Here is an 18,870-nt window from a genome sequence, read left to right as displayed (position 1 = left end):
CGATTAATCGTCAGTCGTCCGTCGAGTTATCAATGTGTCAATTTTAACTTCGTCGAATGCACGAGATCAGAGCGGTGGAACGTTAGTCAGCCAGATTGTTCGCCGAGTTATCGCCCAATTAAAACTTACGGCTCCGTCGTATAATTCGCGAGCGATAAGAAAAGACGAGAAACGCGTCGGCGGAGAATTTGCTTGGCGGCAGGGCATGATCGACAGCTTCGCCCCCGATGAGCTTGAGAAACGGCGGATGTTCCTCGACGGCGACGTGGCCGTTTAACGTCCTAGAGGCTGCACCGTGGTCGGTTTCGGATAAACCCACGGGTTCGGTGCATAAGCTGGCCTTTGAGGTATCGGGTAGACCGTAATGGCCCCAGGTGCGACCGGTGCGGGAGTAGGTATCGCGTGTACAAATGCCGCCAGAGCCATTAAGAAGACTGCCGCAACAACAATAACGACTCTTCCTGGAGAGACCTGGAAACGGAAATACATCGTTGAAACGCGATACGTCTCGCTTTTCGGAGTTTCCGGAGGAGACCGAGGCTGCAATCGCTGCTGCTTGATCCGAGGCAAAAGAGCGAAAATCAGCGGCGAGTGAAAATTAAATTTTTGTTACTCGACGTCGATTTATTAGTCAACCCTCTCGATGACTCCCTTCTATTGACTCATCGGAAAGTCCGCTGCGCGAACATCGGACGCAACGTCGGATGATGATTCTTGCTACTTTTACTTACTTGCGCGCCTGAACTTTAGCCCCGAAAAGGATAATGTTTCATTCCTTCCTCTCTTTGCGCTGGTTTTACGATTGAAGCTGAGCACTTTGTAACTTTCCGCTAACTAATCTTATCCGCCGGGCGAAGCGCGACTGGATCATCATTTTCGTCATGGCATTTCGTTCACGCGCGTTTCATCGCGTGTGCCAGCCGAAGGCGACACAAAAGTGCATTTTTCGCGGCACATTTTAACAAGGGACTTTTACCGCTCTCTCTCTCTCTCTCTCTCTCTCTCTCTCTCTTGCCGATTGTCTAAATTGCTATTCGCCGATGCGTGATAAAGGAACAGCGCGGATCGCGAGCGTTACTTTCGCTGGGATTATTTGAACTATGCGACGCGCGCGGCACATAAAAACACCGGGCGACATAAATGCGCGCGCGCTTTCGACGAAATTACGTTGCGAGTGCAGCTGAGTGGAGATTTATGGATTCATAAGATGTCGCTGCGTTGAACCACAGTCGTTAATCATAGTCGTCGTCCGAAAATTCTTCATATCAAAGTGACGAATGCCTGTCTGCCTGCCTGCCTGCCTGCCCGCGCCGACAAAGTTTCCACGTCGGAATTAAAATGAAATGGAATACTGGAAAGAGTGCGAGTGCAAAATATAAGTGCGGGTTATGGAGTGAGTTCCCCCAGAGTACTTCCTGGAATTTCACACAGCGTCATTTGAATCGGCTTTATTACGAAATAGCTTGCGGCTAGCATTTTTTGAGTCCTCACCGGTGAAGAGAGACGAGCGTGTTCGAGGAAAGATTACTTCACCGCGCGCTGCACCGCTCGCGATTATCACGCTGTATTGCTGTTATTAAGGAAGACATTTTTGCGCGGGGCAACACGGACAATTTGATGAAAATAATAATGCGGGAATATTCCGCGAGAGGGAATTCCTTCTCGCGCGGTCTGTTATCGTCGATAAACTCGGTAATGGCCGCGCTCGTTCGAATGCAGAAATCGTCGGCGTGCAATTTACATCGAAACAAACCGCGCGCACCCGGAAGGAAATTCGCGGAAATGATCATATTTAATTCACAAGTTCACAATGGAAGCGGATGATTGTAATCGAGTTAGCAACTTGAATAATGCATTGTCGGGCTTTATTGTTCTTCAGGAGTCACCACTGTTGAGATTTATTGCGTTGTCTCGTGAGATACGCGATCGCCGTGTCGACCGATTAAGAGACTGGAGAACTATATCGTAGGAAAAAGTGTGCGGTATTTGTGATTGTAATCGCGTAGCGAAAGGATCGCGGAGAGAAACATTTTTGCAGTAAGTGTTCTCTCTGCTGCAGTTCTCTCATGACGATAACTGTACAAGCGTATTTCTGGTAATACTATATTTTGTTAGAACAGGAAGATTTATCTATTTTTTTCTCTTAATACATAAATTACATTTTGAAACACACGACATGACATGACTTATGATGCATATAAAATTGATAATACTTTTTCTTTATTTTTAGAAAATCCGTATCTTATCTACTCATTGACTCGGCGACTTTTAACGAAAGATCATTACGAATTACAACGGAATTGATGTTAATTCATCTCCTTCGATATATCGTGGAGAATTTTGTCGGTATAAAAATGCGTGACCATAATGCAGAATTTCAATAGTTATTTATACATGCCGCGTTTCTCGGTTAGCATATATTACCATGATATCGGTGATCTCGGATGTCCCTTGCCGACTCGGGTGCTCGAGGCGAACAGTGCGCATCCTCAAACGTTAGCAGACTTTTATACCGCTGGATTTTGAGAGGTGGATATTCGGGTCAGGATGCGTGAGAAGCGATATCGCCCGTATATCGCGCGAGTCCAAGGAAATCCCATAAACGAGCAGATGTTCATTCATGTTTGCTTCTGCTTGCTGCATCCGTACGCATCGTGCGGATGCGCTTCGCGAATATGTAAATCGCGTGAGGAAGATATTGCTAATTCACATTTAGATGCACAATCGTGTGCGAACATCCATTACATTTTAGTCGAGCAGCCAGAGTGTGACGTCACTTCTAATCTCACGTTTGTCAAAGCAATTAATAATATCTGCTAATATGAATGTGACTTTTTTTCCATATTTCGTGGAGAGGATCATTTCAGTAGCCGACGTTAAAATCTTGAGAAATTAAGTTTGTCTTTCTTTTCCTTTTCTTTTTTTAGCAAATTGTTTTTAATAGCTTGTGGCATTTTTGAAATTTATTTCCCAAAGTGATGGTTCCTCGCGTCAAAAGTCCTAACCGACGAGCAACAATTAGCCAACAAGCCTTGACACGCAACGTAGTTTACACATGTTGAATACTAATGAATACAAGATATATTGTAGCTAGTATAAAAGCCTTTCTCAGAATCGTTCTAAACGTTGTGCAAACTTGAATCGCAATCCTGTAAACCAGTCGCGCCGGCGTTGCCGCTTACGTCTATAACGGATTTTTTAACGAAGTTGGAGTCAATTTTCTACGAAGTGTAAGATGAAATTGTTTAACGGCGAAAATGAGCAGTTTCACAACGTTTGCAAAAATGTTAACACTGTTATATTTTTTTTACGTTCAGGTCCTTACAAATCTGTGCTTTCATCTTCAATCGACGAAATCGACAAAATCGATTGTGTCCAACAGTGTCGGTCTACGTATGTGCGTCATCGCATATTAATGAGTTTCTTACATGACACTTAATCGCGACAGTTTTATGATTCATTCAGTTATTACTGAAACGACGGTGCACGTATTTCAGGTCGAAGGTTGATTTATCATGTTTCTATTAATCGCATCAATTACAATATCCGCATTTGTTTGTCTCAAAACAGATGAACAAATCCGATCAGTTGGAGGAAAAACAAACTCTAAATACATATATATCATTGTTTATTTTATAGTTCTTCTTACGAAAAGTGATATGAAAACCGTCTTACAAATTCTAGGATAAAATAAATAATTATATACAACAATACTCTATACTACTACTGTGAGCAATGACTCAGATATTATATTATACGTTGTCTCATGCAGCGTAACAATTTTCACCCTGCAGTCTCGTCTGTACATCTAAATATATATTTACATTATTGCATTCATATATAATATAATAGTGTTTCTCCCAATATTGAATTAATTAACTTAATATTAATATTTATATTTATCTTTTGTTAAGTTATTATTAAAAATCTACTATTATATCATTTGATATAATAGTAGCGTCGAAATATATTTTCCATATCCTATGTCTATATAAAGTCATATTATTTCCTATTAAACAGATATATGTCATGTATATTTCCATATATTACAAATCTGCAATAATTATGAAAAAATATATACTACATATAAATGCAGAAAATTAAGCAGTCTTAAAAGCTGCTGTACTTTTATTCCTGAAGATATACCAAAAGAAATAATACCATTTATACTCAACATATACAAAATTTGGAGAATCGTATTTAGAACTGTTCACAATTGTCCCAACAATTACAACGACAAGTTAACAGAATTTTATTTATAATGTTATTTGCTGTATAATTTATAAAATTTAATTTTTCGTATTATGTATATGGATTTAAAAAAAATTTCCTGACTTTTCAATTATATCATTTTTTTCTTGTTGTACAGAAAATATTATGAACAGAATTTTATCGTAACTTATCGATTAAAGTAAATCTAAATTAAATCTGAAGTAAATTTCAAATTAGGATCTTTGCATTAACTTCCCGAAATATTTTATGATCTAAATTGTAAATGTTGCAGATATAAACATCTGTCTTAGATAAAACTTGTGTTCCCGATGATCTTAGATACATAATATGTATACAACAAATGGAATTAAATATTCTAAGATCATCGGTGAATAGCTGTTTACCGTAATAACTTTTAAAGATAAAATTTTTAAAGAAAAAGTACAACAAAAAATACTATAAAATATTTATAAAATAGATTATTGATTAGTTACGTGGATTCTAAAAGTTCATTGTTATAAAACAATCTTCTTATCGCGCGTGTATTCCACGGTGCCAAGCTGATTACTCTGAAAAAATAATGAAAAGATTAAATTACTCAAACACAACGAGTTAAAATATCACAACGCAACGCAAACAACATTCTCTCTTACTCTCTAAATTATTTTTAATTAAAGAGAACTAGTCGCTTCCTGTAAGAAGAATTATGTAAAGTAAATATGAAAATTGAAATTCACTTACATAGCCAATAATATAACACATATTTGCGTTATAAATGTCAACCAATATATAAAGTTTGGCACCGTGTAGATGGTGGCGTTGTAAATTTGCGAGTACAAAACACTGCTGATTAGCGGGACTGCATTGTCGAATACGGAGAGTATCGCAAACACCTTCCCTGAGAAATGAAGAACCGGTAACAAAATTTATTTTTTGTCGTGACGGAAAAAGAGAAATCGTCAATGCGGTATATAAAATTGAAACCGGTATTACATTATATTAATGAATTCGTTTATTCTGACTTATCCTTTTCTCTCATTTTTGTTTAAGCAGCTGTATTTTGATGATTAGTTTGAATCACAAATATCGGTTTCAATCCCCACGTAACATCGTACAATGATCCGATAGAAAGCTAACCGTAACAAATAAGATTACACACCTCGCTCTTCTACCAGTACATATTTAGAAGCCATAGATCTAAGCGCAGGAGCCACCACGGGTCCTAATGCGGCGGCGACAGCACCTACGCAATAATTATTGCATATGTTTGATATTTTGCTGAAATCTACAGATTGATAACCGCGTTGGAAAACGCGTAACATGTAAGCGACATATCAACGACGTATATTGTTTTACGTCAGTTACGTCAACACTCTTTGTTAGTCTTACCAACATAAAATAATTCCCCTCTGTTCGCTGCGATAAATACCAGTCTTCCTGTTGCATGTGATATTGCCCCGACTATTGTGATCGCAGTATCCTTCATTCGAGTATGTTTCATCAATGGCATTGCAAGCAGCATCGCTGTTGAGATAAAAACATTTCATATTAGACTGTCTGCCCGCAACGTTTTCAACAACGTCCAATATGCATCATCTTTAAACTTAATTTCCATAATCTTGATAACACGCATGCGAATCTGTATTCATCTTCGATGCTTACGCACGTAACGATCATTTGTTTCTTGACGTACAACGTACCTCAAGAAAACGTAGTTCAAGCAGCGTAGTGAAAAGAGATTATAAAATTCGTGTATTCGATAACGACGAAAACGGGCAAGAAACGATCGACGATTTAACGATTACATGTCCTTATATAGAAAGCCGAACCTTCTGCAGGAGCAGTTTCAATATCGCGCGACAAGGTCGTAATTTTTTTATTACCCTCTGTGAGGACGTTAAGTTAGCTGGGAGTGAAAGTTCTTAGTCTCGATACGCGAAATTTCTCCTTTCACTTGCGACTCCCGGAATATGTCTCATTACACCGTGATTGGACCTCGTCGGGATTCACAGAGTATTAACTTGACCTGATTTCGGTCACGCCTACTCGGTCCGACTGACCTGCCACGTAAAACGATGACTGAAACGTTCGGAAGTAACTGAATGTTACTACGTCCCAATTGAAGACCAGCTGAGTATACAGGTAGCTCATGGACCGCTCTTCCCGTTGGAACGTGTACAAGCACATCGACAACATGACTAGTGCTAAGCATGCTCTTGCGTTATTTTGCCTCGATTTAATCATCATACTCAAAGTCTGTCGAACATGATCGGTGTCGAAGAAATCCTTCAGAAAATTAACGCCGATGAGTGATTGTTGTTCCGGCGACGATTGCCATTTGAGTCTCACGAGCGAGTAAACAATTGCCAGTATGAGCAAGCTCGCGTTTATGGCGAACATAATCGTGTAAGATGAGTTGACCACATTGGCGAATACGTAAGATCCAAGTGCGATACCTGCAATAAACAAGACGTGTAGTGAAGATTACTCGAAAGCCGTATCTCCGATTATTGCGACGAGTTTCTTTTATATAATTGCAAAATGAGAGAGACAGAGAGAGAGAGAGAGAGAGAGAGAGAGAGAGAGAGAGAGAGAGAGAGGAAATTGAAGACGAAGCGTTAAGAAAAATATGCAATTTTTCTAACGTTTTTATCGTCTACATTTTCTTCCGTCTGAAAATCATTAATTTACAAATTATTCTTTATAGCCGATTCTTACCCGTAGGCATAGTACTGAGGTACACGATATCCAGAATCGTGATCCTCATAGTTCTCTCTTCGTACGAACATATGTCCGTTAAATAAGCGAAGCAGCTGCCAAAGATTATAACGTCGCCGCCCAGTAGACCCATCGGTACAACAGCCGTGTATATCACCATATTCAGATTCCAATTCGGCATTAGGGAATTGATCACGATCATGAAGGAGTAAATCAATTTGCCTATCAGACCGATGACGAGCGGCAATTTGCGTCCGCGCCGGTCGCTCCAGTTGCCGAAGAATAACGCTAAAATGATAGGGATGATATGTCCGGCGAGATTGTACCATTGCTGGAATTCCGAGACGGTTTTCTGCAAAATAATTTTCTCGTTTTAACGAGCCATAAGTCGAAAATTGAGAACAAATTATCGGCTGAGAGCTGTAATAGCGACGAAAAGACAAAAATATCGCGTACATTTGCAAAATTTTGATTCCATGTTAAAATGTTTTATATGAATATTTCGGTGTGTCCTCCTTGCATATTTCTTAACAAAGTAGAAATATAAGAGACTTGAGTTTAGAGAAACATTTAAACGTATTAAATCCATTAGATTTATCAAAATACGTACTTTATTTCATACGTATATGCCTGTCCATCATGACAAATATTTATTTAGACAATCATCTTGATAACATGTCACTCTCACGTCTACAATTATCTGGTTTAAGCATTTCTTTTTCCTCTCTCGATTTCGACGTTATATTACTTACTATGATTACAATGTTAACGGCAAGTGGTTGCTAATCAACGTGATATAGATAATCGCTAAGTACGAGACCCATTTATTTATCGGACTAATTATCGTCGTTAAATTGAACTCTGTTACTACACCGAGATAAGACTCATATCCCCCATCCTACTTCCCTTTTCTCTCCTTCAATTTCTTGTTCGTATAATATTTGAAAGTGTTTACCTGCACTTCGGTTTGTATGTTCTTATTCTCGTTCAGGTGCAGACAGATTTCTTCCGAGTATCCATGATCCACCCGGCACGCTTTATGTACGAAAAAGGCTTGCTCAACCACTGATGTGAACATGAAGGCCATCATATATAACCACATAGTTGGTTCTACTGATATTTTTTGTAACCATATGCAACATCCTTTGTTTTCTTGGATGATTTGCACCTCTGCCACTTGATCTTCTATTATCTGATGTATGTCGGAGGACCCATTCTCTATATCGCTATTATTTTTACACAAGAGTTTTTCTGGTTCCTTCTGGAAGGACTCCTTTTGTACCAGCGGATCATTCCCATGAGAAGACTCCTCATAACTCCGTATAACTTGAACATTTCCATGAGAAGATCCTTCCTGTTCGTCCTGGTCATCTTCGTACGAATACTCTCCTCGTGTCGGCTGATTCTTTTTATAGTGAGGCTTCTCTCGTATCAACTGATCATTCTTACGAGAAAGTTGCTTTTCCAAGTTCTGCATATTTTCTCTGAGGATCTCCTTTAGAACTTCCTTGGAGGTTTGAAAATTTTCACGGAAGAAAAGATTTTTTATTGTTTCGAGTATCGTCAATAAGTTCTTGCGTAGTTCTTCGGTATTGTTATGGGAAGAGTTCTCTTCCATGGCTTGAACGTTCTCGTGAGAAGACTTTTCTTGTGCCAACTCCTCATTCCTATGAGAACAATCTTTTTCCACAGTCTCATGAGAGTATTTCTTCTCTACGGTCTGAATAGACTTATCGAGAAACTCGCGAAGAAACTCTCCGTCTCCTCCCTGGAGGTTCTCGTGAGAAGACTCCTCTTGTACCAACTGATCATTTCTACGAGGGAATTTCTCACCCATAGTCTGAACATTTTCATCGGAAAATCCTTCCTGTCCATCTTGGTCACTTTTGTACGAATACTTCTCTTGTATTGTCTGATTTTTTCCATAGCAAGATTTCTCTTGTATCAACTGATCATTCTTAGAAGCGAGTCGCTCTTCCAAGTTCTGGACGTTTTCATTGAGAATGTCTTCTGGAACCTCCACGGAAACTTTAACATTTTCATGAAAGAAATGATTTCTTATTGTTTGGAGTATCGTCAATAAGTTCTTGCGTATTTCCTCGATATCGCTATGGGAAAAACTTTCTTCTACGGCCTGAACCTTTTCATGGGAAGATCCTTCCTGTTTTTTCTTACAGTAAGGCTTCTCTGATAGCAACCTTATGATATCATCCTTATGAGAGAGTTGCTTTTCCAAATTCTGGATATTTTCACTAAGAATCTCCTTTAAAATCTCCTTGCAGGTTGAAACATTTTCATGGAAGAAAAGATTTTTTATTGTCTGGAATACCGTCAATAAGTTCTTGTATAGTTCCTCAGTATTGCTATAGGAAGAACTTTCTTCCATGATCTGAACATTCCCATGAGAAGACTTCGTTTGTACCGACTGATCATTTTTATGAGAATGTCCCTCTTCCACGGTCTGAACATTTTCGTGACAGTATTCCTCCTCTTCGGCCTGAATAGTTTTATCGAGAGACTCATGAAGAAATTCCTCGTCTTTACTCTGGATGTTCTTATTAGAAGACTCTTCTTGTACCGACTGATCATTCTTATCAGAGGGCACCTCATCCATGGTTTGTACATTTTCGTTCAAAACCCCCTCGTCTATTTCGTTCCAATCGACGTCATCGTGAGAAAACGATGTCCCCTCTGCCGTTGAAACTTCGTGAGAAGACGAAGAATCACTTGGTACTTCGATCTCTGGTACCATTTTTTCATTATCGGCACAGGACTCCTTTTTCACGACCTGAATATTTTCATGAGATGAACTCTTCTTTAAGGCCTGAATATTCCATTGAACGATATCCTTCTTTATTTCTTCTAATTTTTTAAAAGCATTTTTAGTCACTACTGGCTGAGTATAAGAAAAAGCAGGAGAATCCTCCGTACTTCCAATTCTTTTGCATTTTCTCGGAGAGATTGGAACATTCTCATTTTTATGCTCTTGTATTGGTTGGAGTTTCACGAAGAGCTTCTTCTTTTTCTTCAATGGCTTGGTATGTTCATCCACAACCATTTCGAACGATATTGGAGATAACTTATTTATTTCTTTATTAGATGATAGCTGAAAATTGCAAAATAAACATTGAGATTCAACGCAACGTTTGTGTCCTTATCTGTTGAAATCTTAACACAATTTCTATTCTTCTATATATTTTTGTCATGTGCATACATCCAAGTTGAAACACTAAGACTCGATAGCTACGCCTGCATTCAAATTACATTGTTTTATTTTGCACATCAATGTATAATTTTCTTTCAATATTTCTTTTTGACCGCGATTCGTAGCGAACCTATCGCCTATGGATGCGATAATAATGCTGCTACACTTTGTACCTTTCTATTTATAACTTATCGGATCTCGTCCTTAAAACTTTCCATATCTAACATCCGGGGATACGCGCTAATAACGTTCTCGATAGGAGTCATTTGAATTTTTATGACCTGTAGAAAACAAATGGACACACTTGCACAGATATTTGTTAGAAGACAGGTAATTGTTATTTTCCTTGAATATACATGCTTTTGTTGACACAGCTCATGTTATGAAATTCAAATGCTCGATGTGTTGCCGTAATGTACAATTATTACTCAAAGTTTTGTAAACTTTGCAATAGCTGTTGAGAGATTGATGGAGGAACATCGGCAAATGAGTGCGCAGAAAGCGGTAGGACGAGTTCCGTAGGTACAGTCTCGACCCTGATGTCTCAAATCTCCTGATGCAAATCTGAGCGGTGCGCGATATTAAGTGATCATAGAAGCGCGTTTATACAATCGCAAACATATTACGCGTTTTTACGTATTTAAAATCACATCATAAGATCGACACGTTGAACGTTCATTTGCGGCAAGTTGAATCTTCGTTATATTTTTCACAACGAGCGTCATACATCTCCAAGTCACTTTATTATCAATACCTTTCTTTCTTTTTTCTTTTTTTTTTTATGGTAAGAACTCAATGCGTGTAGTTTACAGGAAGAATTAACGTATCGGAGGAAAAGAAGACTCACCTCCTTATCAGGACAGAATTTTTTCGCCATCTTTTGTACTTTTTGTCAAATAGTTTGCCTTTCGATACAAATTACTCGATACTTCTCGACTTTTATCTCACAACCGTCTCACACGCTCGATATTCGTGCAAAGTCTGCTGCTTGATCGTAGCTTACCCCGCTGATTACAGACGTTTACGTATATACTCGTCCCGGTGTGGAATTCGCTGAACTAGTTTTTTTGCGATGTGATCCTGCGAGAACACTCCTTGTATCAGCACCAATCCGATTAGAATAGCGCGTGTTATCAGCCGCAGAATTCAGAACGATAATATCCAGATTACCTGAAAATTTCATATTTATTTTCCTCAGCCGAAACGTATCTATTTTCTTTCAGTTATTGTTTACATAAAATGACTTGAGTAACCTTTTGGAATACTAGAGAGGTGCACATAATAAGCTGTAAATTAACATTTGATATTTCGCAATTATTCCGTTACTCGTTGAACAAGCTGGTCTCTTTAAAAATCGTCACGTCGCCTTGTGTGTTTTATACAGAATTATTTTACGAATTTAATCAATAAGATCGAGCAAACAGTTTGCTGTCCAACGTCTGGCGTCAGTCTAAATGCTGAGAATACATGGTCTTTGTCAGCTTTGGGTAGTTCTATTTCAAATTTATCTTGCGACACCGACGATTCCCTTATAGCTTTAACTCGACACAATATAACATTTTTGCTATATTATCAATGCTACAATGCTACAAGCGTTGATAACAAGTTTCTTATCTTATCTTGTCGCATTATAAAACGAGCTGAAATCGATCGAAACACAGGAGTATATAGAAGAGGGGAGAGTGTTACGTAGCAAGTATCTTGTACGACTTAGCGATTGCATAGGAAAGTGACGAATTAATAATTAGTATCCTCGCGTTTTCAAAACTTGGACAAATTTGCGCCACGTGCGGAAGGAAGAGAGGGGGAAACAGTGGTTGTCTATCTAGATACCTGTGTGTGGAGACCCCTGTCGCCGGTAGCACACGTGATTCACACCTGCGCAGTCGTACGCAACACACGCGCGGCATCCCGGCACGTTGATGTGTTTGCATAATCGCGGGTAACAGCCGACTCGAGAGCCTATCTTGAAATCAGTCTTGGAAAACGCTCGCTGAACACGCGTGAATTCTTCGAGCGATCGTCGCACACTCCCGATTCGATTCGCCCGGCCCGGACTTCAATCGCGTCGCCTTGCAGACCGTCGTCACACGAGTGTTTTAACGCGGCGTGCGATCGCGCGACCTCGATCAGTAACGGACTGTTGTAGGTCGCGTTTTATTTCCAGCATTGCGCAAGAATGCCTATCACAATGTCCGTCGCTCGTATACCCCCATAGGCCGCGTCGACGATGACGGTTTTACGTAATCGTCACATGAAGTCTCGACGGCACCGGACCCGATCGTCGAGCGATTCATGAGAGAACTCGGCTGAAAGCATGCGGAAATCGCGAGATTGCATCGTGACGCTGCAGCGCGACATGCACTTTGCAAAACGCGGCGTGATTCGCACGTGCGATTCGCTCGCAGTCGACGCGTGTGAACGATGGCGTTCGCGGACGGTCATGTGCTCCGAAACGCTCGCCACGTTGCTTCCTCGCCGACTACGACGACCTCGTCAGGACAGCCATCCTCTGGGCGATGAAACGACCTCGGCGACATCTCGTGGTGCGCAAAACTTGGAGCGACGGTCTTTCTGCAATTTTTGTCGCGAGCGGAAAGCTCGCTGTTGCGATTCCCAGCTGTTGCCGATTGCAGTTGAATTAGTGCCTCATTCGTCATCTTGACAAACGGCAGTCCGCGAGACGCTGACTCGTGGAGAATTTTGCACCGTGGTTGGCATTCTTTCTCTCTCTCTCTCTCTCTCTCTCTCTCTGTCTTTCTCTCTAGGCCGCGAAGTATCGATCCTCCGGTAGTCTCGCTTTCCGTGGGAAACTTAAACAGGCGGGCTGGTCGCTGCTTGTTTCTGTCACGCTGATGCTTCTCTTGCTTCTTCGTTTCTTCGTGGACCGCGACAGAACTTACATTTCTGCACACGACTTCCTTCTGGCAATTTGTTCTCCGTTGAGATGGATTGTCTAAAGAGCTGATCTAACTAGAGCGAAGTCTATCTTGAAAATTAATTGCCAGGGTTTTCTCGTTTCAGACAGAAATCGAAAATGTTAGAATCGGATTAATTATTAGCAATTTATGGACATAAATATCTTGAGCTAACATTCTAAATTCTTTGTGCTTATATAAAATCTCTTATTAGATATTTCCTGCGACTTTCTTCCTCGTCAGAGCTATCGAAAATGGTATCGGCTAACAGTTCAAATGTCATCTGCTACTTCCTTTTTCGGATAAAGTCTTCAAACAGATAACAGTGAGGTTGTGAGAACGCGGATCAAGTCGGGTCGCATCGGTTAGGGAAGCAATTTCTTTCACTAAATGGAGCAAAGAAAAGGAGCAAAGTCAATTGCAACAGTACGTGAAGTTCTGAGAACGTCGTTAAGTATTTACTGACCTAATTTTGATGAGAAGACAAGCAGAAAGTTAAATTCGTTTGAGTCGTCTCTTCCTGGCTTATCAGAAGAAAGAGTGAAAGAGTGAGGAGAGAGGAGAGGAGAGTGTACAGGGAGGGAGAGATGCAACATCGTGGTTTTATTAAAAATTTATTTCATGTCATCAGTATGTTAATCACGGCGCGCAATTATGACTATGATAAAGTTGCGTGATTTTCTTCAGTAAAGACTGAACTTTAGGCCATCAAAGTTACATCAACATTTTTTCCCGGAACGATAACGAATGGTGCCTCCCCCGTTCTATCTCGTGCACTCTCGTGACTTCGGCCAGCAGCCCTTCGCATATCGATCCGTATCGTTACATATTGACTTATAGTATCGACGCGACGACGCGTCGACGTTGTAGAAGTTTGCGCGTTTCCTTATCGTAGGCAAGCTGTGCGGAAATCTAGAAGGAGAAACGTTTTCTGCCGAAGTGGAAACAGCGTTTTCAGCGGCCGTGTTCCAATATCGATCGGTACATCCCGCAATTCCCCCGTGGGATAATTTCTACGATACTAGTTGTAACAGCTGTTAACACACACCGTCGACGAGCGTGATAGTCTCTTATTTTCTGTACACGTTATACCCTTTTGCTGTTTTATCCCTCGTTTTTCTCAAACGCTTGGACATGGTGAAAATCGAGGCAAACCTTTAGATAAACTTACACATGGCACGAAGAACCTTGACGCGTTTCTCCACAGCCTGATTCGAAACGCAGTTTGCTCAAGAGAGACCAAAGTCATTCGTCATGAATAAATCTTCCTAAAGACATATAAACACGCACGAAAAAAGTCTCTTCTCCTCTTACGAATCCTAAATTCTCCGAGAAATCGTTGAAATTTTCGAAACCGTCGAAACAATGATGATGTAGAGCACACACCGTATGACTCGCGTGTCGCTGTCGACAGTGCTAATAGCCATCGCCATTATTTGGGCGATTAACCTCTCGCCGCTAATAGGCTTCTAGGGTGTAACACGTAGTAGATGAATTTACGACGTAAGACTTACACACACACACACACACACACACACACACACACAATTACTCCGATCTGGTACGATGCACGGCAATTTTGACTTTGAATTAACGGAGATCACTTGTGCCCCCTTCCCTCCCGCCGACTGCACGTCCGTCGACGTTTCCGCGCGGCTTAACGAAGGGCTACTCGACGAGAAATAAATTATCAAGCGATTTACAAAGTAGGGAAACTCCTCGGTCTCGTTGATGGCACAAATGATCCGTTGATTTCATCGTATCCGTCCGCTTCAACGATTACGCGTTGTTACACGGCTAGCTTCGTCTCTCTTACATGTCGATCAACATTTAATATTAGCTGGACCTGCCAGCGACATTGAAATTCTCGCGAAAGCATAGATTCGCTTACTTATATATCTGACTTATGTATCTGATCACGCACCGTGCGGTCGACTGATTAATGTCGGCGATCGGCCCGATCGAGCGGGTAACGTTCGCACGTAGAATTGAATTATTTAATTAACGTTCCGTCCAGCCCGACGATCTGAGCTCGCACGATAACGTCCGGCCGAATGAATTAGTTAAATTACGTAACACGTTTCATTAATCAATTAAGCTTGATCGATCGGACTCGAAATATTGCGTACTGCGTACTCGCCTACTGTTCTCCGCTTTACTGTCTCTTGCCGTACACACACACACACACACACACACACACACACACACACACACACACACACACACACACACACACACACACACGGTCTCTCCCGCGCTCTGTAACAAATATAACTCTTCCCTCGCTTCTATCTACGGACAAAAGATCGCGCATGGCGCACAAAAAATCGATATGTATACTCTGCGATCGAAGAGATCGAGTTCGCGCCGCCGCCGCCGACAGATACACACCAACGTGTTATAATTAACATCTATACACTTTGGCCAAATTTGTACATATGCTCTCAAGCGTCCCGTATACATACATATTTACATGCCTGCGAATATACATTAATTTAATTAACATCGAACGCTGCAGGATGTTTCCCTTCTTCTTCTTTCTTTTCCGTCCCCCGTTTTCGTCGAATTCGCGTAGTATTCGGACGATCGACCGTTCCTACACGTCCTCCTTGCAGACGAATTAATTTCGACAGCTCATTTCAACGGGGGGGAGCCGGATCACGCTGTTGTAAATTGCTGTTGTAAATTGCAAGTGCATTTTACCGATGCCGGTTATTATACATAGTCGTTGCGAGGCTGAAAATGACTTTTCCGAGTAGCACCGAGGAGCACCGAAACGCGAATTCAATAGGATCTTATTCGCTTTTATTTAATCTCGGTTCTACGCAAAATATTTATCCGTATCTACTGGTGTTTGCAGCTGCATCGGCCGGCTTTGTCGTGTTCGCCGGTCAAAGCGCGTTTGTTTCCCCTCTCGCGAAAGACCAAAAGTTCACCATTGATGAAATAATTTATTTTCCGTGCGCTCGCGCGTTCTTCTTCCACTCGACTCTGTCTCGTTGAGATTTTGCTTCAGCGATCGAGAGAGAATACTTCATCTTCTTCTGATATTGTGTTAATAATATCGCGCGTCTCGGCGTTTTCACGTCACTCACATACGTCGCTCGCTCGAGAACATCGAGTGCAATTTCGTCAGAAATTCTCTGTCGATCGGCGAGAAGTTGACTGATGTAGGAAAGTCGTTCGTCCGATACTTCGCGGCCCTTTCCTACCTTTCCGCCCTTTCAATTGCGCGAATTTGCCTTTTCCGCTAGGTCCCTCAAGATCCCGAAGTCAAGATAAAATGTCCTAACTGCGGGCGGACAAAGGACCGTTGAAAGCTCTCTCTCTCATCGATAAAGATCGAGAAAGAAGAAAAGATCTCACTCTGCATAATACGCATGTGTACATTATTAAAATTTCTTAAGTCGCTATAATTAACGAAAATTCTGCTACCTACTGATAAGAAGGACTAGCACATACGCGGTCGATTTTTCCCTTCTTTTCTTACGAGAAGCCGGCGTGTAAAATGAAACGATGATGCCCTCGCTCTTAGAGGCGGCTACATTTCACTCGTCGAATCTGACGTACGGTAATTAGCTCGTCCGTGGTCCCCTTCTTGTTAAAGCAAACCGCCTACGCGTATGATGAGGTTCGTTTGTCCACGGCTTCGTTGTATGAGGCTCAATGTTCGATTTGTCGTCGGATTATATTTACCCACGTGACAGACGCTCGCTTCGTATTGACTAGAATAATGCAGAAACTTGTCCGGCTCGCCGCTCGCACGTCGCGAGAAAGATTAATTGTGCGCGATTAATTGTGCGGGGAATTGTTAGAGATGGTCGAGCTGCTGCTGCACGTGCACATCACGCACTGCGGACAAAAGGCTCGAGACAATAACACGAGGCTGAACACGAGGAATATAGTCTCAGTTTGCACTCGTACGTTTAATTTTGGCCGTAATAAGAGAACACTCTCCTGTGTGTGTGTGTGTGTGTGTGTGTGTGTGTGTCTTTCCTGTTTCTTCCTTGGACGACGATGAGTCATAAATTATTCGTGACGACCGCGCGCGCGCTTCGCGCTTAACGTGTTATTGCCCCGAATCTGTGATCCGCTTTCGATCCGCTAAACGCCTAAGCTTGCGTTTAGAGACAAGTGTGTGCGTGGTTCTCTCGAGGATACGGTCGGTACTGTTATTGTCACGAATGAATCTTACTGGAGATCGTTTCGCAAATCTTGTCACAAGATTATGTCACAAAAGCAATCTCGTGGGAGGTGCATCTGCTTAAGAGATTGGGAACTAAAGTGTCGGAGATATCAAACGATACGGTATTGTGCGCCATTCTATTACGAGTTAAATCAATAACCCCGTCGTTACGTCGTTGCAATACCTCTGCTCAATCGTTTCGATTGGATGCTCGAAAGGAGCTTGTTAAGTGAGCGGCGGTATATATTTATATATATATTTCCTTTTTTTCTTCTAGCGACGTGTCTTCCGTTCGAGCGACGGTCGCCGGAGAAGTGATTATCGCGGAACCTCTCGTTAACTAATCCAATTAGCGAAATTAAAGATTTTTAACACACAATCACATGCACATTGTACGCTTCGTTCAAGGACAGATTAAGTACGACGAATGTGTGGGAGGGCGTGTGGGAGTTGTCGTTCTCCCTAACGTTCGGCATTTCAGTGCGGACTCAACTTGGATTTGCTAGACAGCTGCAATTACCAAACAGCTGCAATCAAAGCGGATTTGGATTTACCGTGAAATTACACCGGACAATTCGACCGGACCATTCCCCCCCTCCCCCCCCCCGTTCGAAATGTGCATTACGGTCGATTCTCTTTTCATGATCCCCGACGAGAAAGAAATAATCGTCTCTAGTATCCGTCCGGATTTTTAATTCTCGGATGCCGTCAAATGTTCTCCGCTTCGACAGACAGACCGCATTCTTCACGCGGTATTCGAGGCGCGTTAATTTAAAGCAATCAACGCGCGCGACGTACGAAACGTACATATTTATCGCAGTCGGCATCTTCCGAGACGACTGCGGAATGCCAAATGGAATCTCGCGCGAAGCTTTTCGATTTGGATGTTTGCCTTTGACTGTTCGACTGTTCGATAGTACATTTCTCACAGCCGTACGTTTTCTTTTTTTTTCTCGACCTCCGGATTTAGTAGTTGGCACGCGATCAAGCGAGAAACGTAGGAACTCGCGCTAAGAATCGAATTCGCCGAACCGAAAGTACCCCGAGCGAATGCTCCTGGCGAATGGCTCCCTCGCGCCATTCATTTGCCACGAGATTTAAAAACTAGCGGCGCGATCGTCCCGTTCGTCAGGAGCCGATTGACCGTTCGCGAACGGTCGCCGACAACTTCGAGTTGCGTGCACGCGCCTTGGAAATTGCATGGCAGAAGCGAATCTTTGGGCCGCACACACATACGCATCCGCGCAAACATACACACGCACGCACGCACGCACACACGCACGCACATCTCTGGGCTCTCGAGTACTCATGGAAGAAGTCTTTAGTGGCGCAGGAATGAATTGATACTTTCTGCCGCGTTGTCCGTCGCGAATTGTTGCTCGAACGTCCTTACCTGTCAACATTAGCGATTAGAATTAAAATAGGATCTTCCAATTTCTTCGGATATTTGTGTGATGCAATATTGCTCGTCAATATTGTGTCTAGCCGTGATACCGAGGATTTCATGGTGGATAACTCGATGATTAACGACGGCAGTGGTTGCACGAGGAACGACTTTGTTCTCGAGTTGATATTTTGACGTTCGATGTCGAACCCTGCGAATTCTAATCTAAAATCGAAAGATCAATCGG

General features: G+C 41.8%; 2 protein-coding genes across 4 annotated transcripts in view; both read right to left on the bottom strand.

Moving 5' to 3' along the window:
* Positions 1–4,370: 4,370 nt before the first annotated feature.
* Positions 4,371–12,824, bottom strand: LOC105191424 (Solute carrier family 46 member 3). Of its 3 annotated transcripts, none has more exons than XM_011154810.3 (9): positions 11,969–12,824; positions 10,983–11,305; positions 7,886–10,036; positions 6,931–7,282; positions 6,273–6,668; positions 5,602–5,736; positions 5,372–5,455; positions 4,954–5,110; positions 4,371–4,781 (listed from the first exon to the last, which is right to left on the bottom strand). In XM_011154810.3, the coding sequence occupies exons 2-9, from the start codon at positions 11,010–11,012 to the stop codon at positions 4,703–4,705; spliced, it is 3,384 nt and encodes a 1,127-aa protein (XP_011153112.1). In that variant the 5' UTR covers positions 11,013–11,305; positions 11,969–12,824; the 3' UTR covers positions 4,371–4,702. The 3 variants fall into 3 exon arrangements, with proteins under 3 accessions (XP_011153112.1, XP_011153113.1, XP_011153114.1); XM_011154811.3 differs by having other exon boundaries at positions 10,983–11,215; XM_011154812.3 differs by having other exon boundaries at positions 11,139–11,305; positions 11,969–12,823.
* Positions 12,825–13,654: 830 nt separating this feature from the next.
* Positions 13,655–18,870, bottom strand: part of LOC105191454 (adenylate cyclase type 6) — a 105,315-nt gene continuing 100,099 nt past the window's right edge. Inside the window, exon 23 of the mRNA XM_025297145.1 lies at positions 13,655–18,632. The gene's annotated coding sequence lies outside the window, so the exon portion shown is untranslated. The remainder of the gene's footprint in view (positions 18,633–18,870) is intronic.

The sequence above is a fragment of the Harpegnathos saltator genome, unplaced genomic scaffold (assembly GCF_003227715.2).
Source record: "Harpegnathos saltator strain DR-91 unplaced genomic scaffold, Hsal_v8.6 scaffold171, whole genome shotgun sequence".
Taxonomy (NCBI): Eukaryota; Metazoa; Arthropoda; class Insecta; order Hymenoptera; family Formicidae; genus Harpegnathos; species Harpegnathos saltator.
The sequence above is the reverse complement of the archived record's forward strand: the minus strand, read 5'-3'. Positions and strand labels throughout refer to the sequence as shown.

Excerpts from the sequence above, each read along its gene's own strand:
- LOC105191424 (XM_011154810.3), bottom strand. The coding sequence starts at position 11,012 with ATGGCGAAAAAATTCTGTCCTGATAAGGAG. Across the intron at positions 7,283-7,885 it reads ACATACAAACCGAAGTGCAG|AAAACCGTCTCGGAATTCCA; the intron begins GTAAACACTTTC and ends ATTATTTTGCAG. Across the intron at positions 5,737-6,272 it reads GTCATCGTTTTACGTGGCAG|CGATGCTGCTTGCAATGCCA; the intron begins GTCAGTCGGACC and ends TTATCTCAACAG.